This window comes from Geosmithia morbida, assembly GCF_012550715.1.
Source record: "Geosmithia morbida isolate 1262 chromosome Unknown scaffold_3, whole genome shotgun sequence".
NCBI lineage: Eukaryota > Fungi > Ascomycota > Sordariomycetes > Hypocreales > Bionectriaceae > Geosmithia > Geosmithia morbida.
The window spans coordinates 1,025,796-1,053,665 of record NW_023336190.1 but is presented as its reverse complement, the minus strand read 5'-3'; the positions used below and the strand labels follow the sequence as shown (position 1 = coordinate 1,053,665).

Below are 27,870 nucleotides of genomic sequence, written 5' to 3'. Positions count from 1 at the left end.
TGTGTGTATACAGAGTAGATGGATAAAAATATTACATCAGAGTAATACATGTCCGTAAAGTGTGTATGCAAAGAATGAAGACTGTAGTAAGAAAAAAAAGAAAAGCAAACCTGTAATACTATCAGTACAGATTAGTATCAATACCAGCAGCACAATAGTATCATTCATTAGTAACGAGATACCTGCTCAAGGTTTTTTTTGTATCGTTATGAGTGTCCGATATATATAATCTGTAATCTGTATAGAAAAAAAAAAGAAAAGGTGGAGTTGGTGGTCTTCTCTCGGTTACAGGGGCTTTATTGAGGCGGGGAGGATTGATACTTTTTTGCAGTATCAATTAATCCTTGTACGGAGTGTTACCATAGTCTATGACTGCAGTACGAGTAACTTGAATGTTTCTTCCGTACATCATTACCTTGGGTCTATCAGGAACAGGTAACGAGCCCCGAGAGCTGACATCTTTCTTTTTCTTCTTTTTTCCTCTTCCTCTTCTTCTGACAAACGTCATCATCAGCCACGTCTAATCTCACGTGCGTTCCTTGACGAAGGAATTGCGTCTCCGTGGCTCCAGCTGTTTGACGGTCACGGTTTCTGGTTTTTTCTTCTTTTTTTTCCCCCTAGCCATCCCTAGCCATCCCTCCTCTACCACCACGCGTCATACCGTCTCGTCGGCATATGACCTCCCCTATCCGTATCCATCGATGGCTGTGACGTGCCGCGCGCCGCTGCCGGTACCCTCGTATAGCCTCCTCCGATTCCTGCGACTGCAGACCCGGCTCTCCGTCTGCGCATCCTCGACTGCTCTCCAGAGAGATAACAGATGTTCATCCTCGTCCTCCCGCCGCAGAACCTGCACCACAACGACGACATGCGCTTCTGCTAGACCCAGACTTGGCGTGTCCAAGAGGCCGCGACAGCAGGCCGCGACGACGGCCGCGACGACGGCAACGGCGACGGCGACGGCGACGAGGTGCTTTGGAACGACGGCCACCGCGCTCAGAGCGTCGGGACCGAACGAGGCGCAGGCTGCCCGCGCGGCGTCGTGGCAGGAGAGACTATGGGGCAGCCTGATCAAGAAGGGTGGAGGGAACGGCGGCGGGCCTGTCCGACCGGACGACCTGGCCTCCGACGACCATCCCGACGGGCCGTTCGTCTTCAACAACAGGCGCACCATGGCAGCCAAGGCAGCCCTCGAACCCAGACTGCGCTGTACAGAGGTTGACGAGCACGGCAAGGTGATCTTGGTGGACGGGGAGTTTAAGAAGACCGAGCTGATTGCCAAGGTATGTCTCCTTCCCCCTTCCCCTTCCCTTCCCCTTCCCTTCCCCTCGACCTCCCCGACCTCCTCGACTCTGCCCGGGATTCTTCCTGCTGCGAGAAGCCCGGGAGAGATTCTGACCTGATGCCTAGTACGGCCTGCTGCCCCGCGACCTCCGCAAGATCGACTCGTCCAACCTGCCGCACATCCTGGTCCGGCCGTCGGCCATCCTGCTCAACCTGCTACACCTCAAGGTCCTGATCCGGCACGACCGCGTGCTGCTCTTCGACGTGTACGGGTCCAAGACGTCGTACTCGCAGTCGGCCTTCATGTACGACCTGCAGGGCCGGCTGCAGCAGAAGGGCCCCTCGTCCCCGATGCTGGGCGGGCTGCCCTACGAGTTCCGCGCCCTCGAGGCCGTGCTCACGTCGGTGACGTCGGAGCTCGAGGCCGACTTCGAGGCCGTGCGCGAGCCCGTGATGCACATCCTCAGCGAGCTCGAGGACGACATCGACCGGCAGAAGCTGCGCGTCCTGCTCATCCTGTCCAAGCGCGTCAGCACGTTTGAGCAGAAGGCCAAGCTGGTCCGCGACGCCATCGAGGAGCTCCTCGAGGCCGACGACGACCTGGCCGACATGTACCTCACCGAGAAGGCCACGCCGGGGACGTCGCTGCGCAGGGAGGCCGACGACCACACCGACGTGGAGCTGCTGCTCGAGTCGTATCACAAGCTCACCGACGAGATCGTCCAGGAGGCCGGGAACCTGGTGTCGGGCATCCGCAACACGGAAGACATGTGAGTGCCACGGCATCCGATCCGGAGAGGGGAGATCTCAAGAAGAAGCAGCAGCAGCAGCTGACACCCCGTAAAAAAAACAAAAAAAAACAGAGTCCGAGCTATCCTAGACGCGAACCGCAACGCCCTCATGCTCCTAGACCTCAAGTTCAGCGTCGGCACCCTGGGCTTGGCGATGGGCACGTTCCTGGCCGGCCTGTACGGGATGAACCTCGAGAACTTCATCGAGGAGACGAACTGGGGCTTCTCGGCCGTGACGGTCGTCTCGAGCGTCTGCTCCCTCATGGTCTGCTGGTACGGCCTCGGCCGGCTGCGCAGGGTGCAGCGCATCAAGATGGGGAGCGACGAGGTGCCCGAGGTGCCGCACCTGGTGGCTCGCAGGCCGCAGGTCTCGGTCTCGTCTCAGGACGACGCCCTCGGCCTGCTCGACTGGCGGCACCGCGAGAGGCTGAGGAGGATGCACATGCAGAAGTCGGCGGCTGCTACCAGCAATAAGAGGAAGAGGTGGTGGTGGCTGGGCTTACGTTCATCCTGACCCTGCCCTGCCTCTCGGCACTGGCCAGACTAATCTCATCTTACCTCGTCACCCTTCTCTCGCATGTCATTTTCTCTCTTCTCTTCTTCTCTTACCATCTTCTACTCTTGACTTTTTTCTTCTTCCATCTTCATCTTCTCCCCCCCCCCCCCCCCCCCCCCCCCCCCCCCCCCCCAAACATCTCTCCACTGACGGCGCAAGTACTGTACGAGTAATAACAGCGTTTCGGTCTACCCACTACCCATGTGTCTATATATATAACCTCACCTCCCCTTTTCGGAGCCGTCAGATTCTGTAGTGGTATGCAACATGATGTTCTGTGATGATCAATTGAAAGACTAGTATATACCATGACAAAGAATGGGAAGGGGAAGAAAGAAAAGGAAACAAATGATGAATCACACACACATTTCTTTCCCCTTCCTCTCTCTCCCACCCCCCTCCAAAAAAAAAACAAAAACAGTCATGTGTTGCTGAGATTATATTGGCCACCATCGAGCCGATATAGTTGACGTCACCAACTCTCTTCCCAGCGGAATCAAAAACACGAGACGAAAGAAACAAGGGGGGAGGAAGCCGTGGGGATGAAGAGAGGAGATGCACGTCAATCGACCGATTCAACCAATCTCTTCTCTGGCTATCATCCTAATTGACCTAATTGACCTGATTGACCTGATTGATTCCTGGGGGGGGGGAGGAAAGAAAGAGGTGTGCGACGTCTGCCCCCCTCCCCCCAGCCCCCCCCAAACAGGATACTCTACGTCACTGACGATACTCATGACGCCACAGTGTTGCATATCGGCGGGAGGAAAATCAAGGAGGGGAGATGTGGCTCCTTTCCACTGATGCCTATCCGTCTCTCGCTTTCTCTGTCCCCAAGTCGATGACCATTGTTAGGGTTCGCCGTTCTTTCTCCTTTTTTTGTCTTGTCTTGTTTTTTGTGATTATTATCTTTTTCCCTTTCTAGAATGGTTTTCTTCTCTCCCTCTCTTTCTTCCCTTCGTTTCAGAGCCTGACGTCAGGCATCTATTCCGTACCTGAAGAGTCTGGGGGTGTTTGCCGGTCTATATAAAGGGTCTGGATGATTCCCATATCCTCTCTCTCCGTTCTTCTTCTTCTCTTCTACTAAACCCCATCATTCAACGCATATAATATCATCGACAACGATAAACATCCGACGAACAATACTTGATATACAAGCCTTGATCCAATATGGGAGCCGTCGTTAGCTGTGTATGTCGACCCCTTCTTACCGTCAACGTTCCTATCGTCGAGAGAGAAGAGACAGAGGAGAAGAGAGAGAAGGAGAGGGACGGAGAAAGAAAAGAAGAGAAAGATTATAGAGATATGAGAGAGAGAGAGAGGAAGGAATGCAGAGAAGCTGACAAGGATAACAATATAGATCTCGTCCATCTTGGGCACAATCGGCGCCGCCATCATGGCCGTCATCACCGGCGTGGCGGGCATCATCAAGGCCATCATCAACGCCATCGTCGCCTTCTTCGGCATCGTCATCTCCTGCCTCACCTGCGGGACGTGCGGACACAGGAGACACGCGACGACGACGAGAAGCGTCGTATAACCATTACCCCGTCATCTGCCGTGATGCAGGAACGGACAAGCCAACACGGACGGACAGTGAGGGTAGAGGGGGTTGGGATTTTTTCTTTTTCTTGCTTTAGTTTTTGACATGCCTGTTTTCGTTGACTTCTCTCATGAAAAAAAAAAGACCCCCCCAATGCACACATATCTCGAGATACCCCGGCCTCTGCGACGAACAAGATGTCCTCATATAGAGTTTTCATTGTTTTTCTCTTCCTTTCTTTCCCCTCTCAAGATAAAGATCAATACTACAAGCAAAACCACTCGCTCATTCTTAATCCTTTCCCCTCCCTCCTCTCTCTCTCTCTCTCTCCTCTCTCATCCCTCTCTTCTCCCTCTCTTCTCTCTCTCCTCTCTCTCTCTTCTCTCTCTCCTCTCTCTTCTCTCTCCTCTCTCTCTTCCTCTCTTACACATATACGCACAAAATCGCTTATCCTCATCTATAATGCAACTCAACTCCGTGGTATCAAAAATATCAACACTCCTCCCCCCCCCCCGCTGCGTGGTTTGGTAGCTTAGTAGCTGGTGTCGACGACGTAACGGCCGGTGACGGCACCTTTCTCCATGAGGTCGTAGACGCTCTGAAGCTCGGAAAGACCGACGATCCTGTTGGCTGGTCAGTAAAGCTTACATCATCTTCCCGTCATGAGATTCATCGACTGACTTGAAGGGAGGCTTGATGTGACCAGCCCTGAAGAACTCGATGGCCTCGGCCGTGTCCTGGCGGTTACCGACGTAGCTGCCCTTGATGCTGATCTCACTATGTCCAGAATAAACTTGTCAGCCATACACACACACACACACACACACACACACACATATATATATATATATATATATACATGTCAAGACGTACCGAACAACAGTGTCAAAGACGGGGGCCTTGACAAACGCGCCGGCGGGCAGACCGACGCAGACGATGGTACCCTTGCTCTTGACGTACTGGCTGGCCTGCTGGAAGGGTCCCTCGCTGGCGGCGAGGAGGAGGACGGCGTCGGGTCCGTTCCCGCCCGGGGCGGCGGCGCGGATGTCGGCGACGACGTCGGTCGAGGTCTTGAAGTCGACAAAGCTTTCGGCGCCGAGGCTGAGGCAGAGCTCGCGCTTCTCCTCCCCGCCGTCGAGGGCGGTGATGCGCAGGCCCATGGCCTTGGCGTACTGCAGGGCGAAGGAGCCGAGCCCGCCGCCGGCGCCGGCGATGGCGATGCTCTGGCCGGGCCGGACCCCCGACGACTTGAGGGCCTTGTAGACCGTCAGCCCGGCGCACAGGATGGGCGCCACCGCGGCCAGGTCGCAGTCCTTGGGGATGCGGGCCACGTGGGCGGCCTTGCCGATGGCGTACTGCTGGAAGGAGCCGTCGACGGTGTATCCCGACAGCTCGGCGGTGCCGCACAGGGACTCGTCGGACTGCCGGCAATGCTCGCAGCTCATGCACGAGCCGTGCAGCCACTTGACGCCGACGTGGTCGCCGATCTCGACGTCCGCCACCAGCTCGCCCCGCGCCACCACCACGCCGGCGCCCTCGTGACCGCCCACCAGCGGCAGCTTGGTCGGCAGCGGCCAGTCGCCGTGCACGGCGTGCAGGTCCGTGTGGCACACGCCGCTGTACTTGATGTTGATGAGCACCTCGTCCGGTCCCGGCTTGGGCACCGGTATCCGCCTGTACTCGACCTTGCCGCCCGTCTCGTGCAGGACCTGAGCCCACTGCTCCGTCGGTATCGCCGGCCCGGCCGCCGTGGCGTACGACGCGGACCTGCTCGAGGTCGGTCTGCCGGCCGCCGCCGCCGCCGTCGCCTGGACCGCCCCGCCGATGGCCGACGACGGCTTGGCCGCCGCCGTCTTGACCTGCGAGGGGGCGCGGCGGTGGTGGTGATCGTGGCCCGACGCCCCGGACGAGCAGCTGGAGCACATGCACGGTCGGCTGGAGTGGAGGTCGCGAGTGCCGACGACGCCGGCGGCGGCAATGCGGGGGACGACGACGGACCTGGCCGATCGGAGGAGGACCCTGCTGCTCCTCACGAGGTTGGCGGGCATCATATTGGGCGGTATCGTCTGCTGTCGTCTTGGTGGGGGGTCGGTCAGATTGTCTTGTGTTATATCCGGTTCCGGGAATTACTCGTCACAGCAGAGTAAAACAATGTTGAGAGAGAGAAGAGAAGAAAGAAAACCCGGGGGAGGAGACTAGATCTGGGAAGAGGGGGGGGGGGGGGGGGGGGGGGGGGGGGGATAGCTCAATTTAAATATACCCAACGACATCGTCATCCTCACCTCTGGTCCTCTCTAACGATTGACTGCTTCGTACTCCGTACTATTATCATTGCTACGGAGTAACCCGTACACAGATACGCCGTAGGCTAGAGGAGACGCATACCCTTGTCCATCGCATCCTTACTAGCGACTTTTTGCCCTTCCGTCCTGGCCGGAGAGAGAGAGGGAGGGAGAGGGAGAGAGAGAAGCTCGGGTTGTCGAGGTGATCTCCTGCACCTACAAGTCATCCCGGCTCCCCCCTCCCCTTCTCTTCGACTCCACCACTCACCACTCACTTCTCCACTCCTGGTCTCGGACAGTGGGAGGAGGAGGAGGGTGTGTTTCCGTTCCTCCAGCTGTCTGGTATCGATACTCGTAGTACTCGGCATCACCTGTCCCGTACTGCATGTGGTGGTTAGCCGTAGTCTCGCAGTGGTAGTCTCGTAGTCGTATCAGCTCACCTCTCTTGTACCGAGTACGAGGTAGTGATACTTCATACTGATAGTGATGGGCTGGCAGTGAAGACGATAGAAACCGGTCCAGCGGATTGGAAATGAGGGGCGGGGGAGGGTCATGGGTGCGTATCATGGCAAGCATTGGCAAGCATCAAAACAATATTATCTGCCATACCATCATGCAATCATGTGGTTCTCGACACCCCAACTCTAACCCCATGCTCCCCCGAGCCCCCCCCCCCCCCCATACTCTCTATATGTACGTGTCGATAATAATACCTCGTACGATGATGCAACACTCCAGACGTTACCGACTCTATGGCTTCGCGTGTGTGTATATGTGATAGGTTACCAAGAAAACACTCATTCTACAATATCAAACCAACTCTCCCCCCCTCCCCTCCCCTCCACTCCCCCACCAAAAGAAAAAGAAAAGAAAGAGAGAGACAAAAAAAAAAAGACTGAAAGAGGGACATCATGTTTTTTTTCCCAGTGCCCACAACCCCATCCACGACCAACCGTCAGCGAGAGCCTAGCCATCTACAGATTATTAGTATCAATGCAGTAATAATAAAGCCTCCCCGCTCCTCGACCAACCCTCTTTTTCTTCTTCTTCTCCCCCCCCCCTCTTCTTTCCCTACCAGTGCGCGGAGCCGCAACACCGATGGGTCAACATCAGGTTATTATCGCCTTCTCTTTGACACTCACGCTCACTCACGTACGAGTACATGTACACACGTGTCACACACACACACATACACACACACATACACACACATACACACACATACACACACACATACACACACACATACACCCTCTCTCCTCTCTCTCCTCTCTTGTCCGTCTCTGTTCTCCCACTTTCCCGTCATATACCAGTTTCGGTATCAACCATATCCGAATATGCACCTTGGTCTGTTCTTCCCATAAATCGTCCCTTTACCAAGAGGGAAACTTGCAGCATGTATCTATCTTCTCTATACACCACTTACACACACATATACACACCTAGACTCCATGAGTACGCCGGTACTATCAACTGTACATATATACTCGTATACACGTCCATCATCACCACATCTGCCCCCGCCCCTCGGAGCCGCAGAACGACGCACCCCCCCCAAATCATCAAATATCAAATTCTCTTCATCCCGAGCATCGCTTATTACGCCATCTTCTGCTAGCAGCCATCACGGACCTACGGCCCACTGCCCACGGATGCTCCGTATCACCTGTGCGCCGCCGCCGTCGTACCACCATGCCAACCGCGTGCCGCAGCTACCCCTTTCTCGGCCTCGCCCCTTCCGCCGGAAGAGGGAAAAGGGGCCCATGACTGACGATGCTCTCCTTGCCTTGCTGCTGAGCCGCTGATCGATAAACCAGGTCACCGTATTTGGCTCCGCCTCTGCCTCCTCCCCCCACTGGCGCGACATCGCGCACCGCCACCCAGCCTTGCTCCGTACCCCGTACGGTATCCCGTACGGGGCACTCGTAGTCCGCGTCCATCGTGGCCATGTCCCTATACTGACTGCTTGCATCTCCGGAACAGTCCACGCCATCCCCGGGCTTTCTGCTCGAAATCCGAAACCGGCCTCTTCCTATCAGGTACGAGACCCTTTGCCGCCCACCTCCCTCTCCACTCTCGCTCCACATTCTCGAGCACCGTCGTAGCTGCTCCGCATCCCAACTCGGATCTCGCGTGGGGCACATGTCCGCAATGCCACCGGAGGCTTTCTGCCGTCCTTGAAGCTGTTGCTGCTGGTCCTGGCACAGGCCAAGGCATCGACTCGTACTAGTCAGCAGTACTGCAGATCACCCATGCGCCCCGTCATCTGCTCTGTGCCATGGTATCGTCGGCCGGCATCGTCAGCATCATCCGCACCACCCCGCTTGGGCCCCCCCCGTCGTGGTCGGCGAAGCTGCGATCCGACCTATGCAGTCGGCCCACAGAAGCAGTGCCGATGCTTGCGAGACTGTAATCTTCAGTGCTGCTGACTAGTACGAGTAGTGCTGGCAGCCGCAGCAGCCGCGGCATGCGCGCACTCAGTCCTCCTCCATGACGTTGCGGTTGAAGAACCCGTGGATCTGCTTGGCAGCTGCCTGTCCCACCAGGGGTGCCAGGTCCTTCTCTTCCATATTCGACACCTCGCGCACGTTCTCCGCCGCGGCGGTTATGTTCCTGATGTTCTGAGCCGTCACCCCCGGCACAGCCCGTAGCATCTCCTGCGGCTCGAGGTTGAAGGCCTGATCCTCCACCTGCGAGTCCTTGTCCAGCCCTGCGCGCACCGCCGCTAGCGGGTCGGGTTCGGGTTCGTGTGCCTTGAGCGACTCAAAGATCTCGGCTGTCTGGTAGGGCGAGGAGGACCAGATGATGCGCAGACGCGGGAAGGCAAGCGTGAGCAGCGCAATCTTGGACTGCAGGTCGGAGGGGGCATCCGAGGACACGCTGCTCACACGGCCCGACAGGTCGGCAAACGGTTCCAGCGTGAAGGACTTGTTCTGGTCAAACTCGATGAGGAGCATGGCGTCGCGGTAGTGCCGGAACATCGTCTCGGCCTGCGTGTACAGGCGCCCATCCTTGAAGGACGAGACGAGGTCGCTGATGGACTTGCGCTCCACCACAATGTTGGGCGAGAGCACGTAGTCGCCCACCGTGAGCATGCACGGCACGATGACCATAGACCGCCCGTGCAGAAGGGAGGGGAGCGACGACCGGAACTCGCGCACGTCCACCACCACCCGGGGCGGTTCCGCCGTCGCCGCCAGCCGTCCTCCGCCGGCGATGCGGGTGTTGACCGTCCGGAGGAACGCCTCCTGCGGGTCCTCGGCGTCGTGCGTGTCCACCGTCATCACGACCGACATGCCCGCCCGCTCCTTGATGGCCTTGGTAAAGGCGTCCTTTTCCCGCCGCACCGACGACAGATACCGCTGCTCCTCGACGGAGCCCCCATAGTACATGAAGTAGACGCGCACGTTGCGGTCGTTGTGCGAGGATCGGTACACCTCGACTCGTCGGATAAAAGACGCATCCGGCTCGTACATGATGATGTAGCGCGGCTTCACCTCCTCCAGGACATGTTCGTCCTGGTCGCCGTCGTAGGCGTGGATTACCACCAGGTCCTGCATATCGAACAGCTGGTAGTGCTCATCCATATTGTCCAGCGGGTCGGCCGCAACCTCCGGCTGCTGCTGATGCTGCTGCTGCTGCTGCGCTTCTTCCTCCGTGAGCTGCACCTCGGCCATCAGGTCCGCCACCTCGCTGGGCTTCTCAAAGTACTGTGCGATGCTGCCATTATCCGTACGCCCCATGGCTGTTCCCGCACCGACGCCGCCCCCGCCACGCATGCGCCGTCGTTTGTTTGCCGGTGCCCGACCGCCGCGCGTGGCGCCCGTGCGTGAATCTGCGGCTCCGTTGAGAGCCCTCTGGTTCTCCGAAAAGAGGGTCTGATTGACCTGGGCGAACTGCCTCTTCCATCTCAGGTAGTTTCGTAGTCTCCGGCGCATCATGAACGATGCCGACGGCTTGCCTTCCTCGTCCTCGTCGGTCTCGCCGCCGTCGCTGTGGGTGCGTTTTCTGGGCTTGACATGCATCGTCTGGAGGTAGTCACGTAGCTGTCGGCATAGGTCCGTGTTGGAGCACATGATGAGTATCGTGCCATTTGAGTCGTCTCGTGCCGGCGGATCAAAGTAGAGATCCCTGTCAATCTCCTCGAGTACCTCGGCTAGGATGGCCCACTTGGGGAGCTCCTCGAGAACAGGGCGTAGGACATCGATGCTATCATCTGGACCCAGGGCCCGGGGCTTGGCGGCGTATACTCTCCTCCGGGCCGTGTCGAAGATAGTCTGTGTAGCATCCAGGAACAGCCAAGGAGACTGCGTCTGTCTCGTAGAGCCGGGAGCTGGCGAGTGGGCGGCATGTATCGTGTCCATGTGCTGAAGGAACGAGACGGCATCGTACTCGAGGATGTGGTTGAGCATGGCCCTGAGCACAGTCAGGTCGCCGACAATCTGACGAGTCTTCCAGCTGACACGGTGCCAGTTGGGATCGAGCTGGCGTCTGACCATGGTGTCGAAGTTCTTGAGGAGAGCGCTATCCAGGTTCCAGTCCTCCATGTCGAGTCCCGAGTTGCCCTTCTTCAGCTCGTGGATGCTGACCTCGACGCACTCCATGATGGCGTTCTGAATCTCCTTCATCGAGTCCGTCATAGGTATCTCCAGCTCTATAACCTCGGCCTTCTTCTTGCCCTCCAGGGACTTGGCCACGGTGACCTGGAATCGGGGCCAGAAGGACGCCTTCTTCAGGAACAGGTTTCGCAGCATGCCGGCGAGCGGGGAGAAGCCTACGGCGAAGGGGTCAGGGTTGTCGGAGAAGGCCTTTAGGAAACCAGCCTTGTTCTTTTGCCGGTACACTCGCAGTATGAAGGCCTCGAGAGACGTGGCGACGACACGGTCCGCATGGAGGACGACGAGGCCCGTGATGGACTCTGGATCCAGGAGACCCGTAAGCAGGTCGACGACGAGGATACGGGACGTGATGCTAAATATCCCCCCCCCACCGTACATCTTCTCCCTCGCACCGACGCTCTGGAAGTCGGTGTTGACCACGGTCAAGCCCCTGGCCCGGGGAGAAGCACTCACGGCGGCATGCTCGGCCAGGGCCTCGCCGATCCAGCCATTCTCACGGTCCTCGGCACCCACCACGACAATGAGGTTGTTGCCAGCGGCATCGTATGAGTGAAGCAGGTTGGTGACTATGCGCATCAGCCCAAGGCCACGGGCTATCACGACCAACTCATCCTCGGCGCGGAGTTCCTGGAAGAGGTCCTGCTGATATTCCTGCGTGAGGCGTCAGCCACTGAACCCGGACGGATGAGCGAGGATGAGAGAGGCTCACGAGAGGCAGTGAGAGCTTCACCGGTTGCGGTGCATCACTCGTCGACATACGGGGCACCGGTCCACTACTTCCTTGGCCCGTTCACCGGGTATTGCACTGATAAGTCTGGATGAGGTCTGTAGATGCAGAGGTTAGGCATGGAAGTTTCACGGCCTGGATCGCGACTTCTGTGGGGGGTGGACGGTGACTTTCCAGCATCATGAGAGGCAGAGGTGTAGGTACGTACCGTCGGTGGCACCTTGCCCATACGTATTAATATTACGAGTATTGTACAAAGCACCAGAGCTGTGGCTGGCACCAAGCAACCAAGTACACGACGACTACGACATTCATCTACAGATGGGTACACTCGGCATACATTAGGTCATGCTACTACCTCCAGTATTATTAGCAGATATGCAGTCTCGAGGCGGTGCATTCACGTGTGTGGTACGGAGTACAGATTACTTGCAGTTGAGTTTGTTAACCTGTTTCTGCTCTCGGCTGGTGCTGTTGAAGAAATGCGTACGTCATTACATCAGCCATTTTGCCTCTTCCCAAAGCTTCTCGGCTTACAGTACAAATGCAACCCGTCCCCTCTTCTTCCCATGCCGGACAAGACCCATCACTCTCTGAAGAAACAAGAACAACCATAACCATCCACTTCACCGATACCACTTCTACGCAGAATCAACTCTCCAATATGCCTTCTGACCAGGACAAGCAGAACAAGCCCGAGGTGGGTCGCGCAGTTATCCCTACAACCACGTACTAACCACCCTGACCCCCGCCTCCATGTCGCTTCCCGTGCCGGGGTGGGGGAACTGGGTGGGTGGTCCCTGAACCGTGGAATGGGAGAAAGGGAAGAGGGAAGAGGGAAGAGCTGACAGACGTACAGGGCGAGAAGGAGTTTGGCATCCAGCCCATCAAGGACGCCGCGGACAAGGACCCCAAGTTTGCACCGTTTGGTGCCCACCCCGGTCCTCAGCTAGCTAGCATGCCCGGGCAGGAGGGTACAAAGGAGGAGCGCCAGGCCAGGAAGGAGGCTCTCAACAAATAGAGCGGGTGCGCTGTCTTGTACGAGTAGGACCGCAACGCAAGCGACCATGGACAGGACTAGCCGTGGACAATCCCCGAGACCTTGATACAAGAGAAATGACACGCTTTATAAAATGATGACAGCCTGAATGACGACGGTACCGCCTGGGTGGTTGGGAAGACTCACGACACCCGCGGACACGGCCCAGTGATGTTCAATACACCGAGCCGGTGCTTTGTCAAACTCGACCTCGACCCTTGTGTTTCTCTGCAAGGCACAGTAGCAATGATGGACTTTCGTCTGCGTTATGAATGATAGCAAATGACGCTGGGCCTTTTTTTTTTTGGGGGGGGGGGGGGGGGGGGGCATGCTCCCCTCCCTGCAAGACGACGACAGCACCATGACCTCTCCATGTACGTATCGCAACGGGCCCTGAGTAGAGAGTTGTTGCAGGTGTGGCTGAGTACCGCGTTGTCTGCGTACCTGTACTCGTACGTTAATACGAGTGCTCGCTCACTCGTAATACATGGTAAATTACTCGGAACAAAACAGCATATTAAGTGATATAAGTGATATAATCCTCGGTTTCCCTTACAGGTACGAGTGCGAGTGCTTCCCTTCACAGCGAGTATCATCAACTGCAACAGCCCAAAGCCGACCTCTGCTGATCTGATTCAGGCACCAGAGACCACCAAAGTGCCCGCGTGCTATTTATTACCTACAAGCCGGGGGACGCTACCCGCTAGAATGCACGGATGGCTTGCCGGGCACCCGCTGTGAGCACTCGAACCCAGTGTAATACCGGATGAGTAGCCTGTAGCCATTAGCTTATCTGTCCCCTGTAACCTGTAGACTGTAGCTTAGGTAGCAGCAGCTTTCCTTTTTTTTTTTAGCGCACCTCGTCCAGCGAAAGAGGAAGAAGCAGATGGACCGAGGGCGGGAAGGAGGATGATTGATTGAACGAACGGCTCTCCTCAAAACAGTCGCCGCAACCAAACTCGCACGTTTCCCATTCTTACTTCTTCGTCGCCAAATTTGACAGAAGACCACCTCGCAGCCCACCGGCCCCCTCCTCCCACTCTCGGGTCCCTTTCTCTCATTGTTGTCCGAGGCCGCTCATTACTGCCCGCTCGGGGTGTCCGGAGTGTCCCACTCTCGCTGCCTATCCGGCTGCTTCTGTGAGCGCCGCCAAGCCAGTCGTCCAATCTCACGCGACAGTCGACGAGACATCGACAATATTACGACGTGACTATTCTAAGCGCCGCCAACCTCCGCATCGCCCGACGTTGCGCGGCCCTTGTTCATTCTTGTTGGGTCCTTTCCCGAACGCCCGAGGCTTCCTTTCCATCATACTTGGAATAGTATCTTGCCATTATTCAATACGCTACTTCCGCGACCAGACGCTGCCCGAGAGCCCCCTAGACGGGTTCCCTCGTCCACCCCCAAAATCTTAACCATGCCTTCCATTCTCAACGATGACGATAAAGCCACGGTCAAGCGCTTCGTCCCCAAGCAGTCGAACAAGATCCAGGCTGTCGCCGTCGCCAGGCTCTACGTCGCCTACCCTAACCGCTCCAAATGGACCTACACCGGGCTTCAGGGCGCCATAGTCCTCGCCGACGACCTCGTCGGGCACACCTACTGGCTCAAGATGGTTGACATCTCGGTATGACCGCTCTCGCAGATCTGCACCTGCTCAATGTTTGGAAAGGGGAATGAGTACTGACCTTTGATCTCCCCAGCCTGCCAACCGTGGCGTCATCTGGGATCAGGAGATCTTCGACACGTTTGCCTACAACCAGGACCGTACCTTTTTCCACACATTCGAGATTGACGAGTGCCTCGCCGGCCTGAGCTTCGTCGACGAAAAGGAGGCCAGGCAGTTCAAGAAGAGGATGGACGATCGCGAAAAGAACGCCAGCAAAGCCACTCGCTCCACCCCCTTCGGCGGCCACTCCCAGCCCAAGGAGAAGCATGGCATCCTCGGCGGTCTCTTTGGCTCCCGTCACTCATCGGGCCCGACGCCTCCGGACTCGCCGCGCAACAACGTTACGCCCCCTATGCCTAGCGGCAGCCCCATCTCCGAGTTTGCCCTCCTCGACGAATTCGACCCCCTGTGGCGCGAGCACTTTGGTCAAGACCTCAAAAGCAAGGGCCTGACCGACAACTTCATCAAGGACAACCAAGAGTTCATCGTCGACTTCTTGCGCGAGGAGCAGCAAAAGGCCCAGCAGCAGCAAGCAATCACCACACATGCCCCCCCGCCAACGTCCCCGGGCATCTCATCCAACGGCCACGCCCGCCCACCACCTCCACCTCCCCCCGGCGGCCGACACGCGCCCTCACCGCCGGCATCGGGTGCCAAGGCGCCGCCGCCGCCGGCTCCGAGACGCTCAACCAAGGCCGAGGAATCTACCCCCCCGCCGCCTACGAGGCCCAGATTCAATGCGCCGCCTGCACTGCCCGACGCCGGCAAGTTTGCGGTCCACTCCAAGCCAGCTCCGCCCCCGAGGTCGAGCGCCGCGCCTCCTCCACCTCCACGCGCACCGGCTAAGGAGGAGAGCCACAAGTTTAGCGTTCCTCCTCCCTTTGCCGGCCAGCGTCATAACCCTCCGCCTCCACCAAGCCGTGGCCCAGCTCCTCCCCCCCCCCCTCGCTCCGGACACGACTCGAGCTCTCCAATTGCCGCGCCTGGCCCGCCTCCTCCCCTGCCTCCCAAGGTGCCAGCTGGCGGCCCTCCCCCATTGCCCCCGTCCAGCTCGCGCCCGGTGCCTCCCCCGCCGACTGTTCACCACGCTCCAACTCCCCCGGCGCCACCACCCCCTATGCCCGCTTCGTCGAGCCACGCACCGCCGGCACTCCCGCCACTGCCCCCGACCTCGAGCGCAGCGTCCTATGCCCCCCCGACGCCCCCGCCGCCTATGCCCGCCTCGTCCGGCGCACCGCCAGCACCTCCCCCCCCTCCTCCGTTCTGCCGGCGGTGCACCGCCTGCTCCCCCTCCCCCTCCCCCTCCGAACCGCGACTCCGGCTACTCTTCCGGTGTCCCGGCCCCTGCGCTGCCCAACGCCGACAACAGCCGGGCTGCCATGCTCGGTGACATCCAAAAGGCCGGCGGGATCGGCGCCCTGAAGAAGGTCGACAGGAGCCAGATCCGCGACCGCAGCGGAGCCCAGGTTGGCGACACTGCTTCATCTGCTGCACCCGCTGGAGGTGCACCCGGTGCCCCACAGGGTGGTATGGCTGATGCGCTGGCTGCGGCGCTGCAGAAGCGTAAAGAGAAGGTCAGCAGGAGCGGTAAGTCTACTTTGTCCCCCACCCTCGCCCTACATACACGTGTTTGCTAACTAAGCGCTAGATGACGAGAGTGACAATGACGACTGGTAAAGGGGACGGTAGAATAGATGCCCACGACAAAAATAGGACGCGGGAGTGGCTAAGAGCAGCGATACTGCTAGCCGATACTTGTCTTTTGTCTTGTACATTTCTCGATACAAGCCGTGATAGAAGGACGAAGCGGAAAGTGCGCCCACTTGTGCAGAGTGCCTGGCGAAAACCATTACACTTTATATCAACTTGTTCAGCCGTATCCTTTACGTACCCAAAAGTATCATAGTGAATAAAAGAGGAAGAAAACTCAAGCAGAGAGTGCTTTCCGGATACATTTCTATAGAATCGACGGAGATGCATCTATCACCTACTATGCTGTACACTGTGAAGCAGATAAGCAAATAGCGAGAAGACACAACTACTGAGCAAGGAAATTGAAGCAAAAGGAAGAAGAAGAAAAGAGGTTCAGAATGTTGATGACGGAGATATATAAGAAAGAAGAGAAGAGAGGAAGAAGAAAAAAGGCTAAGAAGAAGGGTTTGAGGAAGAAAAGAAGAAAAAAAGAAACACAACTTTTAGGCAAAAGCCATGACGTCTCTCCCATCACGGATGCCACAACTTCCTTTTTATAGGAAATCCACCACCAGAGCTCATTCCGATAAACTGTCGTGGTGCCCCGAGAGGGTATCTTGGAAGACAAACCCTCCCCTCCCCCGGGGCTGAGAGAGAAGACAGCAGAGCGATATCGTCGAAGCTGAAGTCCAACGATACAGGAATGGTAACAAACTCAGCCACCGCATATATGCTTTCTCTTTTCTTTTTTTTTTCTCGGGTTTTTTTTCGTGTACCCCCTTTTCCTTTGATTGATTGGGTTTCATCTCCATCCTTGTCTTTTTAAATGTCGTCAATGTCAACCTCCTTCTTGCCGTCGGCACCTCCCTCTTCCTCCTCGTCCGAGTCAGCGTCGCCGAACTCGAAGTAGGCCTCGCCGTCCTCTCCCTGGCCGAAGGTGTCGGTCTCGTTGATCTTGGCGTTCTCGGGAAGCTCGCCATACGACTTGAGGGTTCGGGCTTCGTCGGCGGTGTACTTGAGGATGACGTCGCCCTTGCCGTCCTGGAAGTCGCGGAGCGACAGGAGGATGATATCTCCCTGGTTGATCCACACCTTCTTGCGCATCTTTCCTCGGATCTGTCAGGGCGTTAGCATTTTTCTCTCTCTCCTGTCTCTTTCCTTCATGTCTCCCCAGGGAGTGGATACGGTAAGGGGAGACGAGAGGGGGAGGGGGGAGAGGAAGGGGAAAAGAAGTCATACGTTGGCTAGACGTTTGCTTCCGTCAAAGCATAGTGCCTCGAGGCGTCCGTTTCCGAGCATCTTGACGACCTGGGCGTACTCCTGGCCATCCTCCTTGAAGGTGAGCTCACGACGCTGGTCGTCGTTCTCCTTGGTACCCCTTCTGCGGTTCTTGCCGCCCTATGTTTCCGAGAAGCATCCTGGTCAGCTGCAATTCTACTTTACTCATATCTCTCTTTAGTTTTTCCCTGTTCCCCTCTCCTTGTAGCTTTCTGGCTCGGCATCTTGTACGCGGGACCACGGCACGCAGAGAGAGGGGTTTATCGTTTCCATGTCACGATGGTGGGGGGCGGGGTCGTTGCACCACCACCCAAGATTGAGATGGCGCAGCAAAGTCATTGTCTTGGAGGGGCAAGCAAACGCGCGGGGCACACATGAGAGGAAGGAGGAGAGAGGGTAAAAGAAAAGGCCGTGGGGATGGAGTTACCTTTCCCTTGTTCTTAGGCATCGCGGGCTAGATTTTCTTATTCTTGTCCTTGTTGGTTATAGAGAAAGAAAGACGATGGAGACAGGAAAGAGAGAAAGGGCGATGAAGATGGGGAGGGAAGTTTGCAAAGTGTGGGTGGGTATGCTTTGGTGGTGGGCGTCTTTCTGGCTTTTAATATTATTTATTACTACGGAGCATTACGGCGCTTCCAGTTTTTTTTTTTGGCCACCACCACCATCCTCATACGTCTGTTACCTCGAACAGAGAAAAAAAGTTGGGCCTTGATACATGTGCCGCCGCATCAGTGCCTGCCTCTCATTTACAGTTCCCACTGATGACTCAAGACCTTTCTTCGTCTAGGCAGGGGGGTGGCGAGGAGTCAAGGAAGAGAGAGAGCGAGAGAGAGAGAGAAATGTTTTGATATTTGCGAGTAAGTATTATTAAAATACTTGCGGCTCTCACCAAGTCACAGGTGGGTAGATAGGTTTTTCACTAACAGGAGTTTGTGCGTCATTGTGCGCGTCGCAACTCGAAGGATTATTACATAACACAGCGCCACGTGCGCCACATCCAGGATGGTCAGAGTCATTCTATGGCTCAGTCATCTTGTGTGGCTCATAGCTCAATATGATGTAGCCATTCATTTGACGTCTTTTGCCAACTTTCCCATCGGCCTTTGGGGCAAGATTGCTCTGACGCGTCTTTGACTCGTCCTCAATTTCCTCCGCTCGGGACCTCTAACAGGCAAAAGGTCATGGTCCTTAACAGACACTGTCACTACCGATCATGGCGGTAGCAGCAAGGGCTCCCCCTCTGGTCTCAAGGCTGTGGGGGGCGGCAGCAGGAGGAATACCGGCAGCAACATCAGCTCGACGCCTCCTATCGACGAGTGCACGCCTTGAAGCCGCGGGCGGTGGCGGCGGGGGACCTCGACGTCTGATCCCAGAAGAGTGCAAACCCTACTACCACCCAAACGGGCAACTCCAGACGACCCAGGCCAACGTCGACTTCCTGCAGAGGCACAACATCACGCACGACAACGCCGTCGCGCACGCGTCGCCACACCACCGCAACAGTCCACACAGGGGGCTCTTCAACCGCCTAGGCGTGGCCGTCAACTTCACGGGCGCGCACCTCATCTCCCCCTATGACCTGCACTTCCTCGACCCGCGAGGTCACGCCATGGCCAGCAAGCAGCGCCAGCGGTACGGCGACATGTCGCGCCACCAGCCCCTCTGGCTCATCACCACGTGCACGGGGGGCGCAAGGGCCGTCGTGCGACACACCATACAGCAGAGGTTACGCGCTGCCCTGTACTTGGCTCTCCAGGCTAGGGGGTATGACCGGTTCGGCCGCGGCTCGACCACCGCGGCGAATGCGGCAGCTAGAGCCAAGAGGCCTATTGTGGGTACGCTCTGGATACACGTCCGTGACCCTATACGTGCCGTCTCCTCCGAGGTTAGCAAGGAGGCCTTTGGCCGTGCCGTCGTCGACCTGCTAGAGGACGCAGACAGGGTGACCGCTGAGACATTGTCACAGCGCAGGAGCAGTTCTGCCAAGAAGGGCGGGGGCAGTGGCGGCAACAGCAGCAACAGCAAGAAATCTCGGCCCAGAACGCCGTAGAGAGATGTCTCGGAGGATTCGACGAATTTTCCGCGTGAAGCCCCACGTATCTGACTGGACGGACGGATTGCGAGGAGCTCAGCGGGCTGTAGACCTCCCTGCGTGGCGTATGCATGCGACGTCTCAGTCCCATGTAATATTTTCTGTACAAAATTTTGAATTTCGACTGCGTTTGGGGGGGATGGTTCGGTAGCGCCTCTTCCCGCGATCGGACAGCATGTCGGCCCCCTTCTCCCTGAGCTCTCCAAGCTATGGACCGGCCCCGTAGGATCAGACAGGAAGGCAAAAGACGGAGGAGTAGGGGCAGGTTGTGAAGAGGGATGACGGATCTCTGCCAGACATTGTCGTTCTAAGTATGTAGGCCGAAGAATCAGGAAAATGGATTAAAAAGCAAGATGAGAGGCGGAGAAAATGGTGTTGGATATGAGACAACACGAGTACAACTTATAAATACTCCCAGGCATATCGCATGGGAAGCTAGAAGCAGCAGCACTTGGTCCAACCCTGATCATTCATCTGGAACGCCCGACTATCTACATCGCCCTTCCTCATCACTCTCGTAGCAATCATGACCGGAGTCAAGAGCCTCGCCGCGGCAGCCCTGATGATGCCCTTGGCCTCGCTGGCACAGGTCCTCTTCTACAACAACGGCACGCTGAACGGATGGGACGAGTCGCGGGCAGAGCACAACGGCCAGGTGCGCGAGGTAGACAACGTCTACTTCACGGCGCCGACATCCCTCAAGATGGACCAGCGGTACGACGCCTCGTACACGGGCCGCTACCACTCCGAGGTGGACGTCAACGACGGGTACACCAGGGGCGACTCTCGCTTCTACGGCTTCGCCTTCAAGCTGTACAGCGGGTGGGAGTTCGACGCGGATCAGAGCTACAACCTGGCCCAGTTCATCTCAGACCTGGGCGGCGGGTGCGACGACTACATGCCGTCGACCATGGTGTGGCTGGTGGGCGACCAGCTCAATACACGACTAACTTATGGCACCTACGCCGAGCCGGACTGCAAGCGCAGCTTCAACGAGAAGCGTAACCTGGCCACCGTCCAGCCGGGCGGCTGGCACACCGTCATCATCCAAGCCGACTGGCAGAGCGACGAGTCGGGCTCCTTTGGCTTCTGGTTCGACGGCGCCAAGCTCGTCGACGACTCGGGCATCGCCACGACGATCGACAGCGACAACACCTTTGCTTTTCGCGTCGGTCTATACGCCAACGGATGGTATGACGACGACAGCATGGTTGGCGACCAGGACTACCGCCAGGTCTGGTATGACGAGGTCGCCATTGGCACCTCGTACAGTGATGTCGAACCCCGACAGGACTGAGTGGGGGGGGGTTGCGTAGTATTGGATCAGCTTACTGGTCGTCTTGCGTATTGTCCTTTACATAAAGAAAATATGTCAGTGAATAATTCGTATACGAGTGCAAACACAATACAGGTACTAGAAAAAAAACACATGTTTGGATGTTGAATGTTTGAAAGATGTAATACTGCTACTTCCAGTTTGTCTTTGGCCAGCACGTGATCCTCAGGCTGCCAAGAGATCACCGTCACCAGGGGAGAGCTCCCCGTGTAACCTGCTATTGAAACACAAGCTGTCATCGCGACGCCCTCTCCCACCCTTCGCAGACTCGTCCAGATCGACCAGTATTTCGTCAATTCACCGCTCCTCGTCAACTTCCGTCCCGTCCCGTCCCGCGTCTTCTCTGCCTCTACGAACACTTTCCCCTCTTCCTGCGCAGCTCGCGCCCGACCGCAGCGATGCTCGTCTCCCTCACTGTCGGCAAGGTCGACGCCGGCGTCACGGTGCTCCTGACACCGGATAAGCGACTGGTGTGTTACAGAACCTGCGATCCCATCCAACGGGATATACCTTTTCTTCTCATTGACTATCGCTCTCTATACTGAAACTTTCTGGATGCAGATTGAATTCCCCTCGATCCTGCTCCCGCCCGACATCTCGTCCGGCAGCATAGTTGACATCACGGTGGGCCAGAACAAGGTCAAGGAAGACATCGCGCAGCGCGAGTTCCAGGCTCTCCAGGACCAGATCTACAGCTCGTTCGGAGCTCTGGAGCCGTCGCCGCCCGCGCTGCGGTGCCGCAACGCGACGCAGACGTCAGTCGTGCTGGAGTGGGACCCGATCGAGCTGGCGACGGCGGATCTAGTGTCGCTGAGCCTGTACCGCAACGGGCAAAAGGCTGGGGCCATCCCGCGCCCGTTAGCCATGCACAGCACCAAGATCTCTGGCCTGGCCGTGGACACCGAGTACACGTTCCACCTCGTGCTGCGGACCACGGCGGGCACGCTGACGAGCGACCGCGTCGTGGTGCGCACCCACAAGATGACGGACTTGAGCGGCGTGACCGTCTCGACCGGCGTGCTCCCAGGGGCGGTCCGCGACTCCCTGACCGAGGCCATCGGCCGCATCGGCGCCAAGATGGTCGACGGCGTCCGCATCGACACGACCCACTTCGTCACCACCGAGGGCCGTGGCCAGGCCTGGGAGAAGGCCGTCGAGCTCAACATCCCCGTCGTCAGGCCCGAGTGGGTCGATGCCTGCGAGAAGAACGGCCGCATCTTGGGCGTCACAAAATTCTACCTCGACGCCATGAGGCCCGCCCCTACCAACGACGACAACCACCAGCATTCGCCCGCACCCGTGTCCGCACCGCCGCCCGCACCGATAGTCAACATCACCGCCTCGGCCGCTGCGCCTGCCCCGCCGCCCAAGTCGCCTGAGGAGGCTCCTGCTTCCGCCAGTTCGCAAGACGACGCGAAGAAGCCCTCGCCTCCGCCAAAGGACGAGGGAAGCGACGACAACGACGAAGATGATGACGATGACGATGACGGCGATGATGAAGAGGAGCATGGGTACAAGGAGGAGGAGGAAGAGCAAAAGGCAAAGTCGACTCAGGGGCAAGACGAGCAGAAGGTCTGGTTAGAAGACAAGAGCAAGGCAGCCGAGTCGAAACCTACTGAAGACGAGGAGGAGGACGAGGAAGACGAAGACGAAGACGAGGAGGAGGATGACACGAAGAAAGCCGAGCCTGCTGCTGACGCTAAGGGCAAGGACGAAAAGACCCCTGCGGCAACACCTGACGGTGCTTCCTCGTTCCAGGATGTAGCCCTATAGGACGTCTTTTCTGGATGGTTGCGCTTGAAGTGTTTCAACTCTGTCTACCGCTTTATTTAGTACTGGCTTAGTTTGGTCAATGGATGCCCGATAATGCTTCGTCAGTTGATTGTTTGAATAACCAAGCATGCTTTTTTCAACTGCTTTTTTATATTCTTCTACTAATCTCGTCCGTACAACCACCCCCAACCCCCCTCCCTATGCTAAGAAAATACCGTAAAAGACAGAAGAAAGAAGAAGTGCATATTGTAGAGTATGAAAGGAAAAGCAGAGCAAGGTCATGTAGTATGTTTGGAAGAGCAGGAAACGAATGCGCCGGCAGTTCAGATGCCCAAGGTATGGAGACAGAAGAAAAAAATTAAAGAAAGGGACGAAAACGAAGGGATATGGAGGTCAAACGCTCGCTTAAGCCTAGACAAGCAGGTGTTATCAAGGTATGGCGCTCAAAACGGGAAAAGAAAGAAGAGACAGAAAACAAGAAAGGAAAAAAACAGAGAATCTGAAAGGATTGAAAGGGGTTTGGTGTGGGGGGGGGGGGGGGTAATAGAAAAGATGAAAGGGAAACGAGAGGGAAACGGGACAGGTGGCGACGTCAAAAGGCCGAGAGTAACCCGCTTCGTCCAGTCTTCATCTGTCGCAGCTTGGCAGCACCAGCCAGCTCCCTCATGAGGGGTTCTATGGTGTCCAGGCCGGACATCTCATTGTTGCTGCTGCTCCCCGTGCTGTCGCGCCACCTGAACGACGCGTCGTGGTCATCATCCACACCGTCACCCTCTTCGTCGTCGTCGTCATCGTCGTCGCCGCCGTTGTTGCTGCTGATGATTCCGTCCGGACGAGCCCCGAAGCCGGGGATCCTCCCGGAGCAGGTCGTGGGTCGTCGCACGGGCGGGGCCCTGCCGGTGCCGAGGTCGTACCTCTGCTGAGCACGCTGCCGCTGAAGCGGGGACTCGTAGTAGTCCGAGTCCTTCCCGGCCGATGCCGCGGCTGCTATGGCGGCCGATGTCGTCGATGTTCCCGGCCGACCGACCCGGTTGAGATTCTCGAGCACGGGGACGAGAGCACGCAACCACACGTCTCCGTTGCGCTCGAGCCGGCGCACGCGACGCTCCATGTCGCGGAAGCGGTGCTCCCTGTACGCCTCGTAGAGCCTGAGGATCTCCCTGTCCAGGTTCTGCTGGTGGCGGCGGGAATCCGTCGTGTTGTCCCCTCCCTTGCTGTCGACTGCCGACTGCCGGGCTGATGGGGCCGTGGTGGTGGTCGTGGTAGACTTGCGCTGCTGGGGCTGCTGGTGCTGGTCCTGATCGCGACGCGACGAGGCGGCGTCCCGCTCCCGACGATGCTGAAGGGATGACCTGTCCGCCACGCTTCTTTGCCGCATCGGAGGCGTGCTGTCCGGGGACATGGGTGGCGTGGGCTGGTTTGGGGCGTTGGCGCTGGCGACGGACGAGCGTTGCCGGTGACCCTTGGGGCCGGCGCCGCCATCCTCGTCTGCAAAGGCGCCGCGGTCGGTCGACGGCGTGTCCGTCAGGGTGGGTTCCGACGGGGTGGGGGACGGCCTGATGTCCATCACGGTGCGGATGGGGCTGAGGGCCGGCTGCGTAGTGGCAGCAGAAGCAGCAGAGGCAGAGGCGGCAGTGGCAGGGGCGGCAGTGGCGGCGACGGTGGAGGCAGCGTCGCCGGGCTGCTTCTGCTTGCCGTCTGCCCGTGCAGCCTCGATGTCTCGCCTCTTGCGATCGCGCACGCGGGCCCGTCGGCTCTGCACCGAGTCGTTCCGCGACAGAGCCGCTCCTTCGGGGTCCCGCGGTCCGAGGGGATTCTCCCTCATGACGGTGGCGCCCGACTCGCTGCTGATGACATCCTTGTCCTTGTCGCCGCCTCCATCCTCCCTGGGCTTGGCGGCGGCGGCTGCGGCGACGGTCTGGACCTTGGCGAACCATTCCCTCTCGTCCAGCGACCAGTCGCTCTTGGGGCCGGGCGAGGGCGTCTGCCTGGCCTTGCCGTTGCCGTTCTGGGGCTGCTGGTGGGAGAGCACGCCATCGATGGACGAGTGCTGCTGGTGCTGCTGGTGCTGCTGGTGGTGATGGGCCGGTGTCTGGCTCGACCTGGAGGGCATGCGGCTGGGCCCGCTGCCGTTCCCGGCCGCGGCATCGTCCCCTCCCGGACGCGGGGAGGCCCCGGCACGGACGGAGGAAGGCGACGGCACGAAGCCGTTGACGCTGGAGTGGCCGGCCCTCGACGGGGGCAGGGACATGGACTGGCTGTGGGAGCGGCGAGGGACGAGGTCGGACGGGTAGCCCAGCGGTTCGTTGACCTCGTCGACGGTCTTGAGGACGGTGACGACGCCCTTGTCGTTGACAACGGTGCGGACGGGGCTGGACACGAGCGGCGTGTCGCCGCTGTCGGTCTCGCCGCGGTAGACGGGGTACTGGGAGCGCGGCCTGTCGTCGCGCAGGGGGAAGGCCTCGGAGGGTATGGTGATGGCTATGTGACGGTGGCCGCCGATGGTGGTGCCCGAGACGGCCGTGTCGGGGAGGAGGATGCGCGGCGGCCGGCGACGGGGGCCGAAGCCGAAGCCGAAGCCGGAGCCGAAGCCGGAACCGGAACTGGAGCCGTGGGGGGCGTGGCGTTTGGCCATCCTGGTGGCCCAGTTCAGCAGCCACCGGCGCCTCTCGTCCTGGGCGTTCTCAGGCATGGACATGTAGTTTCCCGGGGGCGGGACGTGATTCCTCAGAAAGTCGATGAGGTCGGTGAGTCCATCGTCGTCGTCGTCGACGCCGTCGGGGTAGCGTATGCCGATGTCTCCTTCTTCTCCGCCCTGGTACGAGAGGTCGAAGCTCCTATCCAGGATAGCAGAGGTCGACTTTGCGCGATGGATGCCGCCGCGACGCGAGCCCGGCTGCTTCTTGACTGCTGCTGCTGCTGCTGCTGCCGTCGCCGTCGCCGCCGCAGTGGCCGCAGCAGTGGTATCCAGAGACGAGCTATGCCGTCGAGGAGGCCGTCGTCGTCGCCGCGAGGAGGAAGATGGGAGGTACAGAGGGTCGCCGCGTGAAGGATGGAGGTAGCTGCTGTTGCTTCCGGACAGGGCTTCGGGGGACAAGGTGGTGGTCGAGGAAGAGAAGCGATGATGGCCGGACGAAGAGGCCGTATTAAGCCTGACGGAGATGGCCATAATGTCGGCGGCGGGGCGGGGACGGGAAGGGAACGAAGGAAGAGAGAGAGACAGAACACTGGCACACCTTTCTCTGTGGGTGAGACAATCTCGACAGAGCGTGTAAGGGAGAGGACGGGAGGGGGGGAGGGTGGGACTCTCTCTCTCTCTCTCTCTCTCTCTCTCTCTCCCTCTCTGTCTCTGGGCTTGGTCCTGGTCCTTCTTGTCTAAGAGGAGTGGGCCAGGAAGCTACCAACTGCCAACAAGGAACAAAGGTCAAGGTTGGTGACGTACAGGTTTACCTGCGCTAGAGATCTGTTAGTATGGAAACTAGTGGTTTCTCACGATTGCTGCACTGTGACATCGGATCCATCAGACGGCATGTCCCCGATTTTCCATCCTGTCATTGATGGGACTTTGGGAGAGGGGAGGGGGTTTGCTAATCAGAGACTCGTGAGAAAGGTCTGGAGCGGGTTGGTTCGAGGAAACCGGACGCTCTGCGCAAGGGAGGGGGGAGGGAGACAGAGAGAGATTGTATACAGGTAGTTGCAAGACACACATACAAGGGTTCATGAATGAAGAACGGTACACGGTATCTGGCCAAGAAAGAAGAAGTCTGTGTCCTAGACAATGGCAGGCCTCTTTTCTTTCTTCTCCTCCTCCTCCTCCTTCTTCTTCTTCTCCTCTCTTCCTTCCTCAGCAAGGGGGTTTGGCAAGACAAAAGAAGGTGGCTGAAGAGTTGACGCTGGTGATATGAGGTTGGCTGCCAGGACTAAATCTCATCATCTGACAAACTGATACGGAGGGAGTACGGGCCGCCTGGTGTTATATCATATATGATCCATATCCATATCCGTATCAAGGGGTCCAAGGAGACAAACAAAGGGTCGGGAAGAGGGCCAAACGAAAGAGAAAAAAAAGAGGTTGGTGAGAAGGTTAGGAGGGGGGGGGAGAGGGAGAGCTGTCAACTAAGCTCCGCTCTCCCCCCTCTCACCCGGGATTTAATTTTTACAAAAGTATTATTATCCGTTGATATACGGAAAACGACTTTTTTTTTTTTGTTTATTTATTACGAGTTGACAGTAGTAGGAGGGAGAGAGAAGAAAAAGCAATTATTACGCTATGCTAAACCCAAGGGGGGGGCTGTTTAGATTGGCCATGTATACATACATACGTACATGGGAAGTATGGGAAGTATGGTTATGGTTACTGTACGTATCGTATCATGGCGGCAAACCCCCAATCGATCATGCCGTATCTGTACTTCGTCTCTCTACCTCTCCTCTCCTTGGCTGTTGAAGAAAAGAAAAGAAGGATGCAAGGTAATCAATGGGAACATGGAAAGTGAATAGAGTGGTTGCATGGTGCGAGGACAGTATCACGAGTACATGTCTAGTTTTGTGATGTACTAATCTCTAACGTGTACAGATGTGTAGTAAGTATATTTTTATAGTATTTTTATAATATTTTTATAGTATTTCTATAGTATTTCTATAGTATTCTTATGGTATCATTATATACGTACAGATTACTACTCTCCTAGCAATGCAGTATTTATGTAGTACCATCTAGATGATCCGTACTCATATACGTATTATTACTGTACGAGTATAACAGGTATTATCATAGCAGGTATTGATACGTGCTCCGTAATGCCGGTGGTGAATACCTGGTAGCTTCATTCAACATCGAGACCTCCTCCCAAGTATCACGGATCATGCTGGTAATAATCCTAATATAATACTCAACCATCTCGATAGATCGCGATCTGTAGAGTGTATCAACATTACATACATACATACATACATACATACATACATACATACATACATACATACATACATATATATATATATATATATATATAAATATTGTTTGTATCTGTTTGTATCAAACAGCCAAATGCAACCGGAAGAAGGGATAACCCGGTACCGGGGTTGTTGCCTCAGGATGACTTGGCAAACGTACATATTACTATCACGAAGAGAGTCATCCTAGAAAATACAACTATCAATCATCACATCCGCAAGGGCTCTTCTTG

General features: G+C 57.2%; 12 protein-coding genes across 12 annotated transcripts; 8 read left to right on the top strand and 4 right to left on the bottom strand.

The window, feature by feature from the left end:
- Positions 1 to 701: 701 nt before the first annotated feature.
- Positions 702 to 2,589, top strand: GMORB2_5257 (magnesium transporter; the record flags this gene model as incomplete). The annotated part of the gene is made up of 3 exons (XM_035467231.1): positions 702 to 1,283; positions 1,411 to 2,054; positions 2,148 to 2,589. 3 exons carry the CDS (start codon positions 702 to 704, stop codon positions 2,587 to 2,589), a joined length of 1,668 nt encoding a protein of 555 aa, XP_035323243.1.
- A 1,212-nt stretch (positions 2,590 to 3,801) lies between these two features.
- Positions 3,802 to 4,171, top strand: GMORB2_5256 (uncharacterized protein; the record flags this gene model as incomplete). The annotated part of the gene is made up of 2 exons (XM_035467230.1): positions 3,802 to 3,822; positions 3,992 to 4,171. The coding sequence occupies 2 exons, from the start codon at positions 3,802 to 3,804 to the stop codon at positions 4,169 to 4,171; spliced, it is 201 nt and encodes a 66-aa protein (XP_035323242.1).
- Positions 4,172 to 4,706: 535 nt separating this feature from the next.
- GMORB2_5255 (alcohol dehydrogenase, propanol-preferring) lies at positions 4,707 to 6,225 on the bottom strand (the record flags this gene model as incomplete). The annotated part of the gene is made up of 3 exons (XM_035467229.1): positions 4,707 to 4,797; positions 4,856 to 4,951; positions 5,048 to 6,225. The coding sequence occupies 3 exons, from the start codon at positions 6,223 to 6,225 to the stop codon at positions 4,707 to 4,709; spliced, it is 1,365 nt and encodes a 454-aa protein (XP_035323241.1).
- Positions 6,226 to 7,208: 983 nt separating this feature from the next.
- On the top strand, positions 7,209 to 8,686 carry GMORB2_5254 (uncharacterized protein; the record flags this gene model as incomplete). The annotated part of the gene is made up of 3 exons (XM_035467228.1): positions 7,209 to 7,220; positions 8,274 to 8,368; positions 8,440 to 8,686. The coding sequence occupies 3 exons, from the start codon at positions 7,209 to 7,211 to the stop codon at positions 8,684 to 8,686; spliced, it is 354 nt and encodes a 117-aa protein (XP_035323240.1).
- Positions 8,687 to 8,933: 247 nt separating this feature from the next.
- On the bottom strand, positions 8,934 to 12,031 carry GMORB2_5253 (DNA excision repair protein ERCC-4; the record flags this gene model as incomplete). The annotated part of the gene is made up of 3 exons (XM_035467227.1): positions 8,934 to 11,726; positions 11,835 to 11,900; positions 12,011 to 12,031. The coding sequence occupies 3 exons, from the start codon at positions 12,029 to 12,031 to the stop codon at positions 8,934 to 8,936; spliced, it is 2,880 nt and encodes a 959-aa protein (XP_035323239.1).
- A 315-nt stretch (positions 12,032 to 12,346) lies between these two features.
- Positions 12,347 to 12,823, top strand: GMORB2_5252 (uncharacterized protein; the record flags this gene model as incomplete). Its single annotated transcript, XM_035467226.1, has 2 exons — positions 12,347 to 12,502; positions 12,662 to 12,823. The coding sequence occupies 2 exons, from the start codon at positions 12,347 to 12,349 to the stop codon at positions 12,821 to 12,823; spliced, it is 318 nt and encodes a 105-aa protein (XP_035323238.1).
- A 1,435-nt stretch (positions 12,824 to 14,258) lies between these two features.
- On the top strand, positions 14,259 to 16,187 carry GMORB2_5251 (Wiskott-Aldrich syndrome protein; the record flags this gene model as incomplete). The annotated part of the gene is made up of 4 exons (XM_035467225.1): positions 14,259 to 14,468; positions 14,545 to 15,570; positions 15,692 to 16,097; positions 16,159 to 16,187. The coding sequence occupies 4 exons, from the start codon at positions 14,259 to 14,261 to the stop codon at positions 16,185 to 16,187; spliced, it is 1,671 nt and encodes a 556-aa protein (XP_035323237.1).
- Positions 16,188 to 17,024: 837 nt separating this feature from the next.
- On the bottom strand, positions 17,025 to 17,600 carry GMORB2_5250 (translation initiation factor 1A; the record flags this gene model as incomplete). Its single annotated transcript, XM_035467224.1, has 2 exons — positions 17,025 to 17,318; positions 17,442 to 17,600. Coding segments are annotated over 2 exons (453 nt in total), but the record flags the coding sequence as incomplete, so codon positions are not given.
- A 1,093-nt stretch (positions 17,601 to 18,693) lies between these two features.
- On the top strand, positions 18,694 to 19,530 carry GMORB2_5249 (uncharacterized protein; the record flags this gene model as incomplete). Its single annotated transcript, XM_035467223.1, has 1 exon — positions 18,694 to 19,530. The coding sequence occupies one exon, from the start codon at positions 18,694 to 18,696 to the stop codon at positions 19,528 to 19,530; it is 837 nt and encodes a 278-aa protein (XP_035323235.1).
- A 568-nt stretch (positions 19,531 to 20,098) lies between these two features.
- On the top strand, positions 20,099 to 20,869 carry GMORB2_5248 (uncharacterized protein; the record flags this gene model as incomplete). Its single annotated transcript, XM_035467222.1, has 1 exon — positions 20,099 to 20,869. The coding sequence occupies one exon, from the start codon at positions 20,099 to 20,101 to the stop codon at positions 20,867 to 20,869; it is 771 nt and encodes a 256-aa protein (XP_035323234.1).
- Positions 20,870 to 21,306: 437 nt separating this feature from the next.
- On the top strand, positions 21,307 to 22,681 carry GMORB2_5247 (chitin biosynthesis protein CHS5; the record flags this gene model as incomplete). The annotated part of the gene is made up of 3 exons (XM_035467221.1): positions 21,307 to 21,378; positions 21,470 to 22,234; positions 22,538 to 22,681. 3 exons carry the CDS (start codon positions 21,307 to 21,309, stop codon positions 22,679 to 22,681), a joined length of 981 nt encoding a protein of 326 aa, XP_035323233.1.
- A 592-nt stretch (positions 22,682 to 23,273) lies between these two features.
- On the bottom strand, positions 23,274 to 25,850 carry GMORB2_5246 (uncharacterized protein; the record flags this gene model as incomplete). The annotated part of the gene is made up of 3 exons (XM_035467220.1): positions 23,274 to 24,048; positions 24,127 to 25,518; positions 25,714 to 25,850. 3 exons carry the CDS (start codon positions 25,848 to 25,850, stop codon positions 23,274 to 23,276), a joined length of 2,304 nt encoding a protein of 767 aa, XP_035323232.1.
- Between the last annotated feature and the right edge of the window lie 2,020 nt (positions 25,851 to 27,870).